Source organism: Crinia signifera, chromosome 5 (assembly GCF_055691185.1).
Source record: "Crinia signifera chromosome 5, ASM5569118v1, whole genome shotgun sequence".
NCBI lineage: Eukaryota > Metazoa > Chordata > Amphibia > Anura > Myobatrachidae > Crinia > Crinia signifera.
The window spans coordinates 289,653,673-289,673,111 of NC_139221.1; the positions used below are offsets into that span (position 1 = coordinate 289,653,673).

General features: G+C 44.4%; 1 protein-coding gene across 1 annotated transcript in view; it reads left to right on the forward strand.

Moving 5' to 3' along the window:
* The window catches only part of LOC146079729 (patched domain-containing protein 3-like), a 28,179-nt gene extending 8,971 nt beyond the window's left edge, over positions 1-19,208 (forward strand). Inside the window, exons 2-4 of the mRNA XM_083186387.1 lie at positions 12,465-12,586; positions 15,142-15,287; positions 16,966-19,208. Of these exons, the coding sequence (XP_083042513.1) occupies positions 12,465-12,586; positions 15,142-15,287; positions 16,966-18,659 (1,962 nt within the window). The 3' untranslated portion in view covers positions 18,660-19,208. The remainder of the gene's footprint in view (positions 1-12,464; positions 12,587-15,141; positions 15,288-16,965) is intronic.
* Positions 19,209-19,439: the final 231 nt, after the last annotated feature.

Consider the following 19,439-nt stretch of genomic DNA (forward strand, 5'->3'; position numbering starts at 1 on the left):
CACGTATGAAAAAATGGACAGTAATCCGATGTACAAAATTAAAAAGATGGCTGATCTAATGATAGATAGAGCATTGATGGCACAGTGGATTGACTCTAAAACAGCAGCATACCTCCGGGTGGAGCATCCAGTCTGTCCGTATATTTATACGTTACCAAAGATACATAAAAGACTGGATGCCCCACCCGGTAGGCCTATTATCTCTGCAGTAGGCTCAGTTGAGGCAGCACACCTCACTTCCGGGTGCGCTGATGCCAAATCACCCCGTTTACTGAGCCTTTTGATTGTACTGACACCAGCTGTGACGCGCGATGCGCTAGGTCACAGCCGATGACGACTTCCGGTCGGGAGATGCGTTCCAATGCTGTGGAACGCATGGCACTTCCGGGTAGCGGCTGCAGCCGCGAATTAAGCAGTTTTCTCCCCGCTAATTATGACCTCCATGAGACTGTGTATAGCATGATTTACCCTGCGTCGTGGGCTCTGATGCCCTATGTAATTGGTAAGTGAGCTTACATTATTCACTGAGTTTACAGGTACTTCCTGCTCTAGCCACACAGGTGAGTGGGCGGTGACAGGTAATTTAGGTACAAGCCATAAATAGCTGATGGGCAGACTAGCTGTATACTCTGTCTGCTGCTGTATCCAGGTGTTGAAGTCTTGACAAAGGCCCCTGTGGTGGGCCGAAACGTCGACCATATTGATGTCCTGATGAATTGAAAATAAAACTTTGTCTGCTATTTGCACAATTCTCAGTGCTGGTGAGTGCCTACTTCTCTCTCTACAAGTATTATATATATATATATATATATATATATATATATATATATATATATATATATATATATATATATATATATATATATATAGCAAAGGTGCGGCACTCCAGATGTCATTTAACTTGCAAATTCTCTCTTTATTGGGCAACGTTTCAAAACATGAAAATTATTTTCATCAGGCTTAAAAATAACTATCTATCATCTTACCTTAAATACCCAAAAACAGTGCACTCCCCACTCACCCCCGGGGTGGTCACGTACCCGGCCGGGATGCAGAGCGATGACGGCACACGCTAGCCGGAATCCTCCAGCAGCGTGCGGCGCTGTGACCCATTACCATGGAAACATAAGAACAAGCAGTAGTAATGCTATTGACAAAGCGAGTCTACTTATATATACATTTAAAAACAGTACAAATGCATGGAGAATAAATATCTAATACATATACATTAGCTGCCAGGAATTATACATGCGTGATCAATAGGACACTAATTCAGTAATATATATATATATATATCCCAATACTTCCAAATGCACTAGTTATGTCATAAATAATAATCAGTTTATTATATTGGCTGCTAAACTACAAAATTCCCTGAGGGTTAGGGAACACAAACCACAAAATACTCCCCAATAGTGGTATATCGCCTACAACTCAAACAAAGTCCATAAAGTTCTATCAAGGTTTCAATGAAGCAGAGAATCATGTTCTTCCAGGATAAAAGTTTGTTTGATTCTTCAATGAATAATCTCAGATGTTACAGCAGTAAAGAAATGTACCAACGCGTTTCGTCTAGACAGACTTCATCAGGGGAAGAGTTAAAATCTACAATTGTAAACATTGTTTCAGTATATAATAATGGAACATAGAAATTATTACAAAGTATCAATTCATTTCGTATCAATAATTTCAGAACAAAAACGAAACCGAAAAAGAGGAAAGTGGTGGTGAGCTGGAAGTGAGGAAAAGATAGAAAAAGATTAGGATTTTCTTTCCTCTTTTTTCGGTTTTGTTTTCCTTCTATAATTATCGATAGGAGACGTTGTATTTTACTAGATACCTAATTTATCTGCTGCACAGTGGAGGCCATGTCTGATCAACTCAGGCCTGGTGGCCCATTTATATCCCTTTAACATTGATTAACCGAGTCGTACCCGGGATCCCGATCCCGGATCCTCCCTGGCACCTACCAGGGTCTGGTGCTTTCACGCTAAAAACGGCTCACCCATTATACAGAGGGCGACCTTCTTATAACCCAGCTCAAATTGCTGGATTGGTTCACCCGGGTTCACATCTCACCTTGTCACGGCCCATACGTCACCAACCAGGCAATAACCCGGGTCCAAGTTGCGATGTAAAATAAATATTTTAGAGGGAACCCTGTGGGTACTAACCCCCTGTAACCCTCTTCCCCATTAATTTGGGCTCTGCACCCACCTGTGTACAATTAAACTGTTTCTATTGATTTCAAGATAAACGTACAATTGTATGAGAGAAGTGCTAGAAGTACTGCAGTATAACAGGTTGTTGGTTTTTTTTTTATCTTTAAAATGATATCCTTAATCTACACACTACTGCACCTTGGTCCCCAATTGCATTTAAATAAACTCATTTAACTTCCTATAATCTCTGGCAACTATCTCTGTTGATTCTGCAGGGGTTCATTGCAGTTGATACTGATGCCTGCTGAATGTCATCACTGTAATACTATGGGGTGAATTCAGTGCTTTCTTTGAGCAGTGGCAGCCCTGCTGGCTGTCACAGCTCGCAGGCTCAGTATTCAACTGATCCCTGCACCTGCCGTTTCCCCCCTCACTAGGATTTTGGAGCAAGGGGGAAATGGCTTGTGCGGCTTGTAAAACAGCAAGTCTCGCGGCTAAATGCAGTTGGCTCCCTGCATTAGCCGCGAGCCTCACTGGGGGACAGCAAGTATTTCCCTGGTGCGTTGAATAAGGTGAGCTTGTTTTCGGCGATCACCGCCGTGTAACCCTCTCGCTGGCCTCATTGAATACACCTATAGGTCAGACATAAGGATGGAGTCCCTCTCAACTATCTTCCTTAGGTCATGGCTCACCATGGCTAGCCATGGCTATCCTATTGTTCTCAGCAGCAATACAATACAGAGAACAATACAGTAGGGGATTAGCATAGTAATCCTATTACTCACTTAATCCTATTAAAGGAATAAATGAGGAGGGCTCCATCTGTAATTGGAGGAGATTAGAATATAACAACAGAGGCATTGGGAAACACATGACTGAACATACTGATAAATATCTGTCTGAAAACAAAAACCTGGTAATGTATGGGAGAAAACCCTGGAAAAGAGACAATAGTCATACAAACTGACACATTGGTTAAAGCCATTGATTTAACAAAATTATCCAAACAATAATTTTTATCCATTTTCATGCGTTTGGGAGCCAATGCTTGATTCTCATATGCTCCCATATATTACCAGATTTTGTTCCCACCAGACAGATTAGACAGGTAAATCTATAGGTGTGTACCCAGCTTTATACTCTGCAGCTTAGCTCAGATGGGGGGGTTGGGTTCTGAGCATGAGGCCAGCAGCATCAGGGGGGTAGACCAACCGCTAATGCATGGCGCCCTCTACAGTTTCCAGCTCCTGGAGCTTCCGCTCTTCTGGAACTAACCTCACTATGCCCCTGAACCACACGATCACGCGGGGCGCCGGTGTATAAGAGCAGTATTGCATGCATGTTTAGCTGACTGCATGTAACACTGTGTAAATGTCCCATCCAAAATCGCCACCTTGATTTCGGAGGCAGTGTTAGGGGTTCTGCTGGACCTCTAGTGTTTTTACAGATTTACAGAAGTTCAGGGAACGCGAGGTATCCGTCAGCCAGCGTGGTTGCTCTGGTGCCAAGGCAACGTGAAAGTGGAGTTTGAGCTACATAAAACCCCTGGCAATGAGCATGTAATTTAAAAGTATTTAAAGGCCTTACTGTGTGGTATAATTTGTAAAGGGCACTATTGTGAGTGGGTAAAATATGGTGATCGCAGCATTATAGTGTGTGACATATTGTGTAATGGGGAATATTATGGTGATGGTGGCATTACGGTTTGTGCGGCAACATGTGCAAGGGGCATTATGGATTAATAGATTGTAAGCTCCTCCGAGCAGGGCCCTCTTCCCTCCTGTTGACAAAGCCCTCTTCTCTTCACATTTCATTCACAGCTCTCCCATACTCAAACACTCAGTGACCATCTTTGTCCGCATACCCATCTCCATCATTGGCCACCAGCCCCTAGTAGTATATTGATTGAGTCCTCACTACTTACATTTAACCTGTAATGTGTATTGAACTGTGGCGCTCTTTCCCTGTACTCTATTTTTGTTATTTATTCAATGTAATGCAAATTTTTGTCTCCCTGTACTGTTCCTTTGTACGGCGCTGCAAAACACTTGTGGCACCTTATAAACAAAATTATAATAATAATTATGGTGTCTGGCATTATGGGTAATGGTGTAAGGGGCATTACAGCCTAACTGGCGCAATGTGTATAAGTGCTCTAACCGCCGCAATGTGTACAAGTGGCTCTACTGTGTGATGTAAGGTAGATAACGGACATACAGTATGGTATAATGTGAACTGGTACTATTATGTGGCCAAGCCTATTGCCCATGAAGCCACGCCTCTAAATGTTTTCACACAATGTCCCTATTTTCAGGGTGTAAGTTAAGGGGAGGGAGCACCAATTTACTTTCTGGCCCATGGCAACAAAATGTCTAGTTACAGCACTGCCTCAATCAGTGCATTGGACCAGAGAGCAGCTACCAGGAAGAAGAGACAGGAGCCTTAACAAAAAAAAGTGAAATACATGTCAACCTTTTTACTGTCTAATTTCTCATTGTCGACCTAATACTTGTATCGACTTTCCGACCCTGTCAACCTTTCTCAGGTCTCGAGCTAAGCCCTGTCGACCTTCATTGGTTGACCTAATGCATGTCAACCCTAATAGGCTCAACCTAAACACTGTATATCTGTCTGCCAATTAAAAGCTTTTAAATTCCATTAACACCCTCTCTTATCCACAAACAGCCCTGACATTAACTAATTATCATACACATTTTTAGAATAGACTTATTTATTGTGGACCAACACAGAATTCTGTAGAGAATTTTTGGAATTATGGGAATATTGCAATGTACAATAGTGTAACTTCCTCCTATATAGATTATGAGGTGTAAGTGCATTCTATATAAAGGTTATACTGTATATAGCTACGGTTGTATAAAGGCTATACTGTATAAAGGTTATACTGTATATAGCTACGGTTGTATAAAGGCTATACTGTATAAAGGTTATACTGTATATAGCTAAGATTGTATAAAGGCTATACTGTATAAAGGTTATAATGTATAAAGCTAAGATTGTATAAAGGCTATACTGTATAAAGGTTATATTGTATACAGCTAAGGTTGTATAAAGGTTATACTGTATAAAGGTTATAATGTATAAAGCTAAGGTTGTATAAAGGTTATACTGTATAAAGGTTATAATGTATACAGCTAAGGGTGTATAAAGGTTATACTGTATAAAGTTATGATTGTATAAAAGTTATAATGTATACAGCTAAGGTTGTATAGAGGTCATACTGTATACAGCTAAGGTTGTATAAAAGTTAGGTACTTGTGTATTATCCGGGCGCCCGATTTTTTCATCGCACGTTAAAAATTCACATCGCATACAATCATATCGCATGTTAAATGATTGTACACCCACCCTGATGGGTGATTACTATGTTAAATGGCCCCCCATTGTTAACGCCATCCCAGTATCAACGCGAACCCGAAGCACAGCGAGCCCGCGAGGGGCGGCGGTACGCGTCCTCTGACCTTTTCATACCTCTACTATCCACGTTGGCGTGGAGTTGACTTTATATAGTGTGGCGAGCGCAGTGAGCCAAGGAGCCCGAATCGTGGCGAGCGCAGCGAGCCCCGCGAGGGGAAGTGTATTACTTCACATGTATTCTGCGTCCCCTCGTGGGGCTCGCTGCGCTCGCCATGCTTCGGGTTCGGTGGCTCGCTGTGCTCGCCACACTATATAATATCAACTCCACGCCGACATGGATAGTGGGGGTATGAAAAGGTCAGAGGACGCTTACCGCGTACCTCGCGGGGTTCGCTGCGCTCGCCACGATTCGGGCTCCTTGGCTCACTGCGCTCGCAACACTATATAAAGTCAACTCCACACCAACGTGGATAGTGGAGGTATGAAAAGATCAGAGGACGCGTACCGCCCCCCCACTCGCGGGCTCGCTGCGCTCGCCACGCTTCGGGTTGGCATTGATACTGGGGTGGCGTTAACAACGGGGGGGGGGGGGATTTCACATAGTCAGCACCCATCAGGGTGGGTGTACAATTAAAAATCGGGTATGGGGGTGCATTTAACATTGTAATCAGGCATCAGGGTGCCTGTACAATGTATTATCGGGTATAATCGCGTTGCATCGCATGCCACTAGTTAAGGCATGCGATGCAACGCGATATTAAAATTTGACACTCCTCCTGGAAAAGGCTCAAAATCGGGTACCATCGCATCGCATGCCTTAACTAGTGGCATGCGATGCGATGTATCGGGCGCCTGGATAGTACACAAGTACCAAAAGTTATACTGTATAATGTTATGGCATATTCACCTACCATCCCAGAAATGCTGGGAGAATCCTGAATCCACTATAGCAGGTTCATTTAAGTTGAAAGGAGAAGGAGGACCTTGCCCTGAGTGATATATAAATGCCAAGGAAGCATTTCATAATAGTATATGAATGTGACATAGAGTAAAGCACATATCTGGCTACATCTCAAAATGAAATTAAGATTAGACAATATTTTAAACGATATGCATGATAACAACCAGTCATATCATCTAGTGCATATGTACTATGGGCCTTATTCAGTTTCAGATGCAGAAGTGTGATAATTACAATAAGATGGTTTTCACTTCTGCGCATATGTAGCGGCAACAGTGCGCAACCCAGAAGGATCTGTTTTAGGGCAGCTGCACGATGTCACATGCTGCCACAGTGATGCAAAAATGTCAGCTCTGCGCCTGCCCAGGCAACCAGGATGCAAAGGCAGGGGTCTACCCTAATAGCTGCGGTTGCAGCAATTTTTGCAGTACAATCGCAATCTAATTGCGATTACAGCACAGGGTGGGGACGTTTTCATGCTGTGCACTGCAGCCCTCTAAAGCAGTTGCATGTTTGCTATTTTAGCAAAACCGGAACTGGAGCTGAATCGGGCCCTATGCTATTAATGATGCGTGCTCCTGTGGGTCACTAGGGATGTCCTCTGCCATCTGTACCTGCAGATAAATCCGTGTATTTCATCAACAACAGCTATACTCAATAAGAAGTAGGGATATTCTGAATTCTTTGCAAGGAGCATCCCTCCAGCAATTGGTGAGGGAGCCCACTCGCAAGGACGCAATATTAGACTTAATACTTACAAATGGTGACAGGATATATGACATAAATGTGGGTGAAGATCTGGGATCCAGTGACCATCAAGCAGTATGGTTCAGAATAAAAACAGAGGCAGACTCATCACGCACAAAAACAAAGGTGTTAGATTTTAGGAAGGCTGATAGTGTAGAGATGGGAAACAGTGGTTCCCAAACTTTTTGAATCACGGCACCCTACAGTATAAGAATTTTTTTTTTTCACGGCTTCCCTAGGCCAAAAGTTTGTTACTGAGAATTTCAGAAAAAATTATTAAATTTAACGAGTTGTGATTAAATTGTATCCTTAGATCCAATTATGTGGTGAGGAACATGATTCACTTCTGTTTACCCACATATTTTATAATTGGAAGCCACAAGCACTGATGGTACTTGTGGACTTTCACGGCTCCCATCGCATGCCATCGCATTCCATATGTAGTGGCATGCGATGGCATGCGATTTTTGCTGTTTTTATGCATTTTTAAAATCGCATGCGATCGCATCGCATACGATTTGATCGCATGCGATCGCATGCGATTTTTAACAGAAATGCATCCAAATGCATTGAAATTAGTATCAAACATGTTAAATGGCCCCCAAATGTCATTTTTCAGGCTGTACCACCCCCACTATCAACGCGAACCCGAAGCGTAGCGAGCGCAGCGAGCCCGCGAGGGGCGGCGGTACGCGTCCTACGACCTTTTCATACCCCCACTATCCATGTCGGCGTGGAGTTGAGAATAGAAAGTGTGGCGAGCGCAGCGAGCCACCGAGCCCGAACCGTGGCGAGGGGACGCGGACACCTGTGAAGCCCGCGAGGGGACGCGTATACCTGTGAAGGTATCCGTGTCCCATCGCGGGCTCGCTGCGCTCGCCACGCTTCGGGTTCGCGTTGATAGTGGGGGTGGTGCAGCCTGAAAAATTACATTTGGGGGCCATTGAACATGTTTGATACTAATTTCAATGCATTTGGATGAATTTCTGTTAAAAATCGCAAGCGATCAAATTGCATGCGATGCGATCGCATGCGATTTTTTTTACCATGCGATGGACATCGTGGGAGCCGTGATTGTCCACAAGTACCGCACTGATTATACCTATTTCATTGGCCATAAATAATTTGAATTGGTTCTGGACCACCAACCTAGGCACACAGTTTGGGAAGCACTGCTGTAAGGGATTATTTGGAGGAATTTGGAGGGAGTGCAGGAGAAGTGGGAAAAATTTAAAAGTGCAATACTAAAAGCAACAGATCTTTTTGTCAAAAGATTTAAGAAAACCACAAGGAAAAGGAAGCCAGTGTGGTTTGTGAAAAAAGTATTGTGAAAGCCAAAAAGTTGGCCTTTAGGAAATATAACCAGATGCAGAATAATGAAGATAAAGAGGTGTATCTTGTAAAGCAGCCCATACACGCTGCGATGCGGGCTATCCATTGTGTGCTTTGAGGTGCGCGCTCCTGCGGCACCACATCGCACAGTACAAAAAGTATGTGCTTAGTTTTCATCACATTGCATCGCATTGCATGCACAACGCATGCACAGGCAATGCAATGCAATGTGATGCGTGCTTGTTAAGCACGGAACGCACGCCCGTATCGGGACATGTATGGGCGGCTTTAGACAGAAGAATGCTAAGAAGGTAAGGAGAAAATGGCCCCGTCAGTGGGTAAAGGGGGGGAAACTGTTTTAGGTATATAAGTGAAAGGAGAGCAAATGGAGTAATACGACTAAAGACAGAGAGTGTAAGTCTTCTTGAGGGAGACATTGTAATCAGGGGCGTAACTACCATAGGTGCAGGGGGTGCAGCTGCTATGGGGCCCAGAGCTGAAGGGGGCCCATCTTTGCTGTCAAACTAATATGTTTTGCATACATTTATCACCATCAGTTGCTAAATAGGGGGCCCTTACAAACTTTTGCTATGGGGCCTACGAATATCTAGTTACGCCTCTGATTGTAATAGCAGATCATATTAATAATTATTTCTGCTCAGTATTCACTGCTGAAAGAGAGGGGAGGGGGCCACATTTGCAAGTATATTCGGAAAAATGAGGGAGAAACAACTACGTTTATAGAGATGAAAGTCCTAACAAAAATGAAAGTGGATAAATCAATGGGACCAGATGAGAAATATCCAAGGATTCTAAAAGAACTTAAAGGGGAGCTGGTAAACCATTTACAGCTAATGGAGTAATCCCAGAGGACTGGAAAATAGTGAATGTAGTCCCACTACATAAAAGTGGAAGCAAGGAAGAGGTAAGAAAATACAGACCAGTGAGCATTTTATCAGTAGTTGGGAAATTGTTGGAACACTCTTAAAACAAAGAGTTGTATAATATCTCAAAACCAGCAATTTACAGGATTCTAAACAGTATGGGTTTACTGGGGGAAGATCATGTCAAACAAATCTTAATGACTTTTTTGACTGGGTGACTAAAGTAAAAGATCAATGGGGGGCATAGATGTAGCTTATCTAGACTTTAGTAAGACTTTTGACATTGTCCCACATCGCAGACTGTTAAATAAACTTGAAAGCTTGGGATTGCATTCTAAGGTGGCTGAATGGTTAAGATCTTGGTTGCAGGATATAAAACAGAGTTGTAGTAAATAGAGTGCAGTCACAGAAAGGAAATGTTAGCAGTGGACAACCCCAGGGATATGTGCTTGGACCAGTGCTTTTTAATATCTTTATTGGTGACATTGCAAATGGAATTAAGGGTAAAATATGCATTTTTGCAGATTACACAAAGCTATGCAACAGGGTATACACACCAGGAGGGGTAAAACAAATGATTGATGATCTAGGTACATTGGAGGAATGGTCAAGAGCATGGTACTACAGTTTAATGCCAAAAAATGCAAAATCATGCACTTGGGTCTCAAAACTCCAAAGACTATATATAGTATAAAATAATGGCAATATAATGGAAATTACTAAGGAGGAGTGGGATCTAGTTGTCACTATTTCAGGTGACTTAAAGGCAGGTAGGCAATGTAACAAGCATTGAAGAAGGCAAGTCAGATGCTTGGTTGCATAGGGAGAGATATCAGCAGTAGAAAGAAAGACGTAATAATGCCACTGTATAGGTCATTGGTACGACCTTAGCTAGAGTATTGTGTTCAGTTCTGGAGACCATATCTCCAGAAGGATATAAATACATTAGAGACTGTACAAAGAAGGGAAACTAAAATGGTGCATGGCCTACATCACAAAACGTTCCAGGGAAGACTAAAAGATCTTAATATGTATAGTTTAGAGCAGAGAAGGGAAAGGGGGACATGATAGAAACTTTCAAATATATCAAGTTATAACAAGGTACAGGTGGGAGAGTAGTAGATAAGTGGAATAGCCTTCCATCAGAGGTGGTAGAGTCAAATACAGTGGATCAATTTATACATGCTTGGGATAGGCATTTTGATATTGTTACAATGAAATAAGGATGAAATATGGTTTTAGGTAACATGTTTTAAAAGGGGGCAGACTAGATGGGCCAAGTGGTTCTTATCTGCAGTCAAATTCTATGTTTCTATTACCTTTACATACTGGCCTATTTTATAGTGATCATACTGTTTCCCAAAATTGGTTCTCAAGGCACTCAAGCTGAGTATACACTCTAGCCTATGGGCCCAATTCAGATCTGATCACATGGATGTGAATTCGCACAGCGCTTATTATCGATACACTGTCTATGCGTACGGCTGTCCTATGACAAAGTCCTGCAAATATTTCTAGACACACTGCATACGCAAGGCCATTGACAGGAAGTACCGTCTGGGGGTGGAAACCGGACTTTTAGTGGGAGTGCTAAGAAAAATGCAGGTGTGCCTGGGAAACCGCTAGATGTGACCGGGAAGATGCTAGGTGTCCCTGAGTTTTAGGGGAGGGTGTGTGACCTCAGGTCCTCCCCGGATATACCTTTTCCCATAGCACCGTCAAGTAAGTCCAGGGCTACGTGCTACCTGTGATAAGTTGTGCCCAGTATAAAAATCATTTTACTGGTGAGCCTGTTATGATGTGTTTTGGATACATTTGCACGCCTGCAGCCGTACACGTCCATTTGCACAGCGAACACATTGAGTTGCAAGGCAGGATTTCAATCTTCACTGAACGCTGGCCGCTGCATATTCACAGCCATGCGATCAGGTCTGAATCGGACCCTATATGTGGTCCATTCCAGCGGATAGGTCGACGTATGGGGCACAGCATCTAGTAGTGTGTACTCACTATGGCGCTGATGCATGCTTCTGTGCATTCTCTGTTGGTGCTGCATGCAGGTCCAACAGAAGTCATTGTTAGCAAGGGCCATGCTACCGGGTGCCATCGTCGCCCCTTCACTGCCAGTATCAGCAACTAAAGAATACACTATTAAACAGAACATCCCTGCAATTGTAACTTCAGTATAGTATCTAACTTCTGGAGGGGATGCAGTTAGAATCCCAGCGGTCGGAATCCCGACGTTCAAAATCCCGACGCCGGAATACCGACTGCCGAAATCCCGACACTTTCTCCCTCTATGGGTGTCCACAGCACAGGCCTGCTGCGTGGTGATCCACGTCACCCCTCTGTCGGGATTTTGGCGGTCGGGATTCTGGTATCGGGATTTTGAACATCCGGGATTCAGTACCAATCCCTTCTGGAAAGTCCCTGCAGGTTGCATTATGTATATCTATGAATACAGAACACACTAAAGGCCCCCATACACTAATCTGAGGGACCTTTAGCATACAAGGCTGCATGCGATACCTCGGTTAAGTGTATGCGGGACTTAAGTGTGTTCTGTATCCACAGATATACATAAAGCAACCTGCAGGGGGGACTTTCCAGAAGTGATTGGAAGCAGAGGTTAGGCATATAGGATTTGGGCACTCACCCGATTCTCCATCCCGTTACATTGGAATCAGGTGAAAAGGGCCCGAGTGTATGGTAAATGAACCACTATAGCAGCCCCATGGGAACCTCTGGGAGCTGCTCCTGGGATGGGAAAAAAAACCTGGCAACAAATACAATTTGTGGCTTCACCCAAAAACATTAATTTTTAGGGAATAGTTTCACAAATGCAGCGATAGTGTAAATATATAATAGTAGTACACACATAAAACAGCATAATGTTTAGTCTTAAATAAATATTACAGTATGAAACCTACTTAGCTGTATTATTGATGCTTCTTAAGTTTAATCATTGAATCACCTGCCATGTTTTCTTGTTTACCCTAGATATCCTATTTCACATCAGTATCCCGGCAGCAGGAATTTGAAGGAACAACAAACGCTATAATTCCACTTTTTGCTATTGCATATATCGTCACCATATTCTTTTCTATTGTCTCAAGTTTAAGGTAAGACTGTTGTTGTTCTTCTTACACATAACAGCTTTTATGTTATTGTATCTGCTTAATATATAACATTTCAACTCCAGACACATATTTATGTATACAATTTTTGGATAGATTTGATATGGGGGGTGTTAGGTTTAGGCGTTGGAATTTCTCCCCCACACTGCCTGCTCCTGCCTCTGAGCTAAATATGGCCATTGACAATCATTGATTCAAAATCATTGATGGTTTATGACCGATTTAGAATGGTTTTGCCAGATGGTTTTCCTCCATCGATATCAAAGCATAACCAAATAGTTTTTTTTTTCTTATCCGGGACACCCATAAAGCCTCACCCCAAGGTTCTGATTGGCCTATGGGCTAGTCAATCAAATAAAGGGGATGGCCTTCAACAGAGATAAAACCATAGATGGTCATCAGGGCCGGCGCCACCACTAGGCAGCTCTAGGCATTTGGAGGGCGGTAGTTGGGAGCCGGGACCCCGCTGGATGGAGGTGAGTAGCTGTCAATCCTCTCCCCCCACTCCCATCCACGCGGCGGCCGCTGCCGAATCGCCCCCGCCCATCCGCCCGTCATCCCAACACACACACACACCCTCCGTGGCGCCTTACAGCCGGTGAGCCCGTCATCCCAACATCCCCCCAAACCCCGATGCGGCCACGGCATGGAGCGGGTGAGCGCCGGGGTGCCCTCCCCGCCTGGGGTGCTCCCTGATGGTCATACATCACATAGTATGCTACCATTGATGGTAATTTGCACTATCAGCATGGCAAGCATCGATGGCAATCATCAACGGTAATAGCATTGATGGCCATCATTACTCTTAGCTGCAGCAATCCCTCAGTCAGCTCAGTGATTAATTTATAATTAGCAGGGCTGACTCTGCAGGTGTGACAGCACAAATAGAGGTGGAGGCATCTAGTGGCACCTGGCAGTACTGCATTCAACAGTAACACCGACGGCAGCTCTGTAGACATTCTGTGGCCACCAGGCTCAGTACAGTTATCATTTGATTGCAGCTGTGGATAGTGTTGCTGGCAGCACTGATCAGGGGGTTTCTGAGTACTCCATGGAAAAATCATTCGATTGCGAACGGCTTAGCAATACGCAGAGTCACACAGGGCGGGATTTCATTCTGACTGGTCGGCGTATACCTGATCACTGGGCTCTGAAAATTAGCGATCAGGTCTGAATCAGTCCCAAAGTTACTATACTCTTTAGTCTATGATTCTTATACATCTAGAAGCTTAAACTCCTTCATAGTTTTAGTATAACTGCATATGATAGCTCCGCCCCAGCACCTCTATATGAGATAAGTACTTAGGGCCTGATTCAGACTGGATCGCAAAATAAAAATCCTTCTCTAATGAGCAAAACATGTGCACTGCAGGTGGGGCAGATGTAACTTGTGCAGAGAGAGTTACATTTGGGTGAGTTATTTTATTTCTGTGCAGGGTAAATACTGGCTGCTTTATTTATACACTGCCATTTAGGATTCAGTTTGAACACACCCCACCCAGAGCTAATTGTACACACTGTACGATATGAGGCACTGCGTAATTTCAGTAACGATATTGGCAGCGCTGCTTAATGGAAAATGTCACAGCTATACACTGAGCGATAGCGTTATCACTATCGTTCAGTGCCATCACAGGATTCCCTTCCCAACATGCAGTCGCTGATGATATTGTCAGATTGGACTGCATGTTCAAATGATCGGGGTTAACGTTGACGATCCACGGAAACATGCATCGTTAACGTTCTAGTGGTTATACAATGAACGAAATGCACAATGTTAACTATATCGTTATCGTGTATATCGTTCATGCAGATCAGACAGTGTGGACCCAGCTTTACTCTCTTTGCACGTTACATTTGCCACGCAGTACATATGAGGCCTAATTCAGAACTGATTGCTGGGCTGCTAGTTTTCAGAGCCCATCGATCAGATAACCGCCGTCCCACCAGAGTGAAAACCCGCTCATGTGCATGGCTGTGAATGGCATCGCAGCCTTGAGAACAGTGGCAAATCCATTTGAAAACAGTCCAACATCGATTGTTTCCCCCAAACCCCCGCCCCCACACATGTGCAGTGGCCGAGTGGCCTGTGACTTACCAAGCACTGTGATGATCCACAGCAGATCCTGGGCCGGCACTGAGGTCCTCCAACCCAACACCTCCTGGCGTTTTCTTCTGGCACTTGCAAGATTCGGCCGGTTGCTTCCCTCAAACGCCGACCGCCTGTCAATCATGGTGCGTACGACCATCAATAAAAAGACGCCTCTGGCTTTCATTGCAGGATGGCCTTTCGCATGCGCACTATGTTTGATAACTGAATTAGGCCCATGGTTTTGACCATTCTGCTTTTTCGATTCATACTGAATCATGGCCTTATGACCAAAATTCCACGGTAAATCACATAGGTTGTCTAACTCCTGGTTAATAATGTAGTAGGTTTTTGGTGTGTTTTTAAATATTTTGGTAAGATAGTAGAACTAAAATGTTTTATTTGAATTTTTTTTTTTTTTTCCACTTCTCTGATGTGTTATTCTCCACAGATTTGACTGTGTGAGAACTAAAGTCTGGGTCGCTGCTTTCGGAGTCCTTTCTTCCGGATTGTCCGTTCTCACCAGCTTCGGTCTGCTGTTACTGTGTGGAGTGCCCTTTGTCATTACAGTAGCAGCTGCACCCTTTCTTATTCTGGGTAAGTTTATTAGAAGGGAGGAACAGCACACTAGTACCTTTTACCTTAAGACTCATGGCGGGTACGGCAGCTCTGTCTGTGCGCTGCTAAGGTGCAGGAGAGACGGGAATAGTGGTGTGTGATGCCCCACTCTGCAAGCTGGGAGAGGCAGCGTGCCCAAAAATAGTGCACCCAAAAAAAAGACATTGTTGCTGTGAGTGACGCTGGCATTTAGAGCAGATATTTTGCCCATCTCTCAGCAGGTTAAGAGTGAAGTCCAGGTAGAGAGCATTTGTCCCTCTTGGAATGAGTCATGTTGGGAGTTGTGCACAATACAATGTAAACCACCTCCTCCTTCTTCCACCTGTCCTAAAGGCACCTCCCAAGTACTCCATCTCCTCCATTCCTCAGACCCTTAATCCCTGCCCCCTTCTATTCTCAGGTGGTGTGAAGGAGGAGAAAGAAAAGGGAGAGCAGTACAAGCAGTCACTCTGTACCTCCTGTCATGATCAGCAATGAAGCACAGTTTTTTCTGCCCCTGCTCCCGAGTCTGCTGCACTTTTCCCCCCAACCCTCCAGCACTAGTCACCCCCCTCCTCTGTCTTCCCAGGTCTTCTTTCTGCAGTGCAGGGTCCCCGCCAGCTACGTCTCCGTGGCGCCTCACTTTATTCCTGGGTATTCTCTTCCTGCATCCCAGCACAGGGTGCCTGGCAGAGAGAGAAGTGTGGGGAAAGTTGTGGAGAATTAGAGGGGGAAGAGAGAGCAGGGGAGGGGGAGTGAGGGAGAGGGGGAGAGGAGGATTGAGATCGATGGAGGGGGAGCATATGTGAGGAGGAGGGGGAGCAGAGGAGAGGAGGGGAACAGAGGAGGAGCGGGAGCAGATGGAGCAGAGAAGTGTGAGCAGGAGAGGGGGTGAGGAGGAGGAACAGTGAAGGAGAGGAGGAAAGGGGGGGGGAGCAGAGGAGATGGAGAGTGGAGACAAGAGAGCAGGGAGAGGAGAGGGGGTGCAGGGGAGAGGGAGTGAGAAGGAGGGGAAGCAGATGAGAGGAGGAGGGGGAGCAGAGGAGGGGAATCAGAGGAGAGGAGGAGGACAAGGTGGCTGGGGGGGTGTGGTATGGGACTCCGAGAGTCGGGATCCCGACAGTCATTATCCCGACGTCGGGATCCCGACTGCCCGGAGTCAGACAGCATGGCGAGCGCAAAAAAGCCCCATGCGGGCTCGCTGCGCTCGCCACGCTGCGGGCACGGTACGCGAGCCACCTATTTTATTCTCCCTCTATGGGGGTCGTGGACCCCCACGAGGGAAAATAGCGGGTGTCCATCGGGCACCCGGCTGTCGGCATTTTGACAGTTGGGATCCCGACGTCGGGTAAATGACTGTCGGGATCCCGACTGTCGGGAACCCGTCCGGCACCCGCCGGGGTAGCTGAGAAGAGGAGGAGTGGAGAAGAGAAGAATGGAGAGCAGGAGAGGGGGTGCCAAATATGGGGGGTGAGTAGGAGGGAAGCAGAGGAGGTATTCAGAGGAGAAGAGGAGTGGAGGAGGGGAAGTGGAGGTGGTGGAGGAGCTGAGGAGATTGTGTCCTGCTCTGCCTTACCCTAGTTGTAGCACTAAGTGAGAACCAGCAGAAGAACCCCTCCCTCCCCCCTTTGTTATTGGTATTGGAAGTAATAATATGTATAAATGCTTTATCTTCCAGGTATTGGCGTGGATGACATGTTCATTATGGTTTCCAGCTGGCAACAAACTAAAGTAAAGAAAACTGTAGAAGAAAGAATGGCTGAGACATACAGTGACGCCGCAGTCTCCATAACAATCACAACACTCACAGATGTTCTTGCTTTCTACATTGGGATTATGACGCCTTTCCAATCCGTGCAATCATTCTGTATCTATGCCGGAACCGCCCTATTATTCTGTTTCCTGTATAATATCACTTTCTTTGGGGCATTTTTAGCCCTTAATGGTAGACGGGAAGAGAGCAATAGGCATTGGCTGATTTGGAAAAGGGTGAATGAGCAACCAGATGATCATCGTTCTTGTTCGTATAACATGTGTTGTGTTGGGGGAAAATACAGCCAGATCACCGGTACTGAGAGTGAGCATCCAATTACTAATTTCTTCCATAAGAAATATGGTCCATTTATTACAAACATCTGGGTCAAGTGCTTGGTGCTAGGTCTGTATGGTGGATATCTGGCCAGCAGTATATATGGCTGCTTTCAGGTGCAGGAAGGAATCGATCTACGCAATCTGGCTACTGACAACTCATACCTTCGTTCCTTCTATGACAATGAACAGTCCTATTTCTTAGAATATGGTCCCAGAATTATGGTTGTAGTTACAGAAGAGATTGCGTACTGGGATCCAGATGTACAACATAAAGTTAACAGGTGTATAGAGTCATTTAAAGATGGCTCCTATGTTAGTGAGTCTCTCTCAGAGTCATGGTTGGATACATACATAGGCATTGCTACTCTACTTAAACTTGACATACATAATAACAATAATTTTATTGGGAATTTGTCACAACTATTTAATTTTCTTCCCGATTATAAACTAGATGTGGACATATACTCAGGGTCTATACGAGCCTCTCGTTTCTTTATCCAGACAGCTAATGTTACTTCTGCAGTAGACGAGAAAGACATGTTATACCATGTCCGGAACACAGCGATGAGCTGTGAAATCCCAGTCCTTGTGTACCATCCAGCCTTTATATACTTTGACCAATATGCTGTAATTATCCAGAACACCATCCAGAATGTTGTGGTTGCTGCAGCTGCCATGTTTGTGGTCTCAATACTGCTAATTCCAAATCCCCTATGTTCCCTGTGGGTGACTTTCACCATAGCATCTATTATAGTCGGGGTCACCGGCTTCATGGCTTTTTGGGATGTTAACTTAGATACCATCTCTATGATTAACATTATTATCTGCATTGGGTTCTCTGTTGACTTCTCAGCGCACATTTCATATGCCTATGTGTCTAGCCGGAAGTCCACAGTCAATGAGAGGATGAACGACGCTCTACACTCTCTTGGTTATCCTATAGTGCAAGGTGCTCTCTCCACCATTCTCGGGGTTATTGCTCTTTCCGCATCAGCCAGTTACATCTTTAGAACATTCTTTAAGATCATATTCCTGGTTATCACATTTGGGATTCTGCATGGGCTGGTTTTTCTTCCAGTTTTTCTAACCTTGTTTGGAAACTGTGGCAAAAATCGTGATGATTCCACATCTAAAGGCCAAGGGTCTGCTGACTCCGCAGAAAATCCAAACAGTGACGTTAATTTAGAAGGTGAACTGGGAGAACAGTACTCCAATAAACATGGTAAAGTAATAGAAACATTTGCAAATAAAATGTTTTCTGAAGATCCTGACTGTTCATAAGTTCTTCTAATATAGAACATGAAAGAAATTTTGAGTGCCAACATCTCTGTGAGGGAGTTTCAAAATACCCGCTAAAAATGCCGGCGTTATATAAATTCAAATGAAAAATGTCATATAAAAAAGGATTCTTGGTGAAATGTAACAGGATGAGAGATTCAGATCCAGTTTGTCTAAAGCGGCAATCATTTACACTGCAAAACCATTTTATTTTTGTAGTGTAAACGATTGCCGCTTTTTAAAAAAACCTGGAGATTTCTTACCAAATCTCTCACTTTCCGAATCTATCTTCCTATTAAATTTCACCCAATATTTCCTATATAAGGCAAACATTACAGGTCATTATGATGGAATAAAAATGCTTGCTTGTTACCGTATATATCTAACCCCTGCCAGGCTACACAAATTCTGGCCAGAACAGTCTAGGTCATGCTGGCGAGGATGTGGATCAGTGGGGGATGTGATTCACATTTTTTGTCTTGCCCATTGCTTCGGGCCCTTTGGAGCTGGGTTGAGGACCTTATACTGAAGGTGACTGGCCTTAAAATCTCCTTGTCCCCACAGGTCGCACTCCTTCATATTTTTTCAGATTCAATTCCCATTAATAATACATATTTAATCACTCACATTTTTATTGCCACTAAAACCTCCATCGCACAGTTTTGGAAACAACCGATTCCCTCCCCCTGTGGACCTCATTAAAACTAAGCTTTCCTACAATTACACTATGGAAACCATTTTTTGCCGGTACTCCCCCTCCCATACCTCTTTGCTTAAGAAATG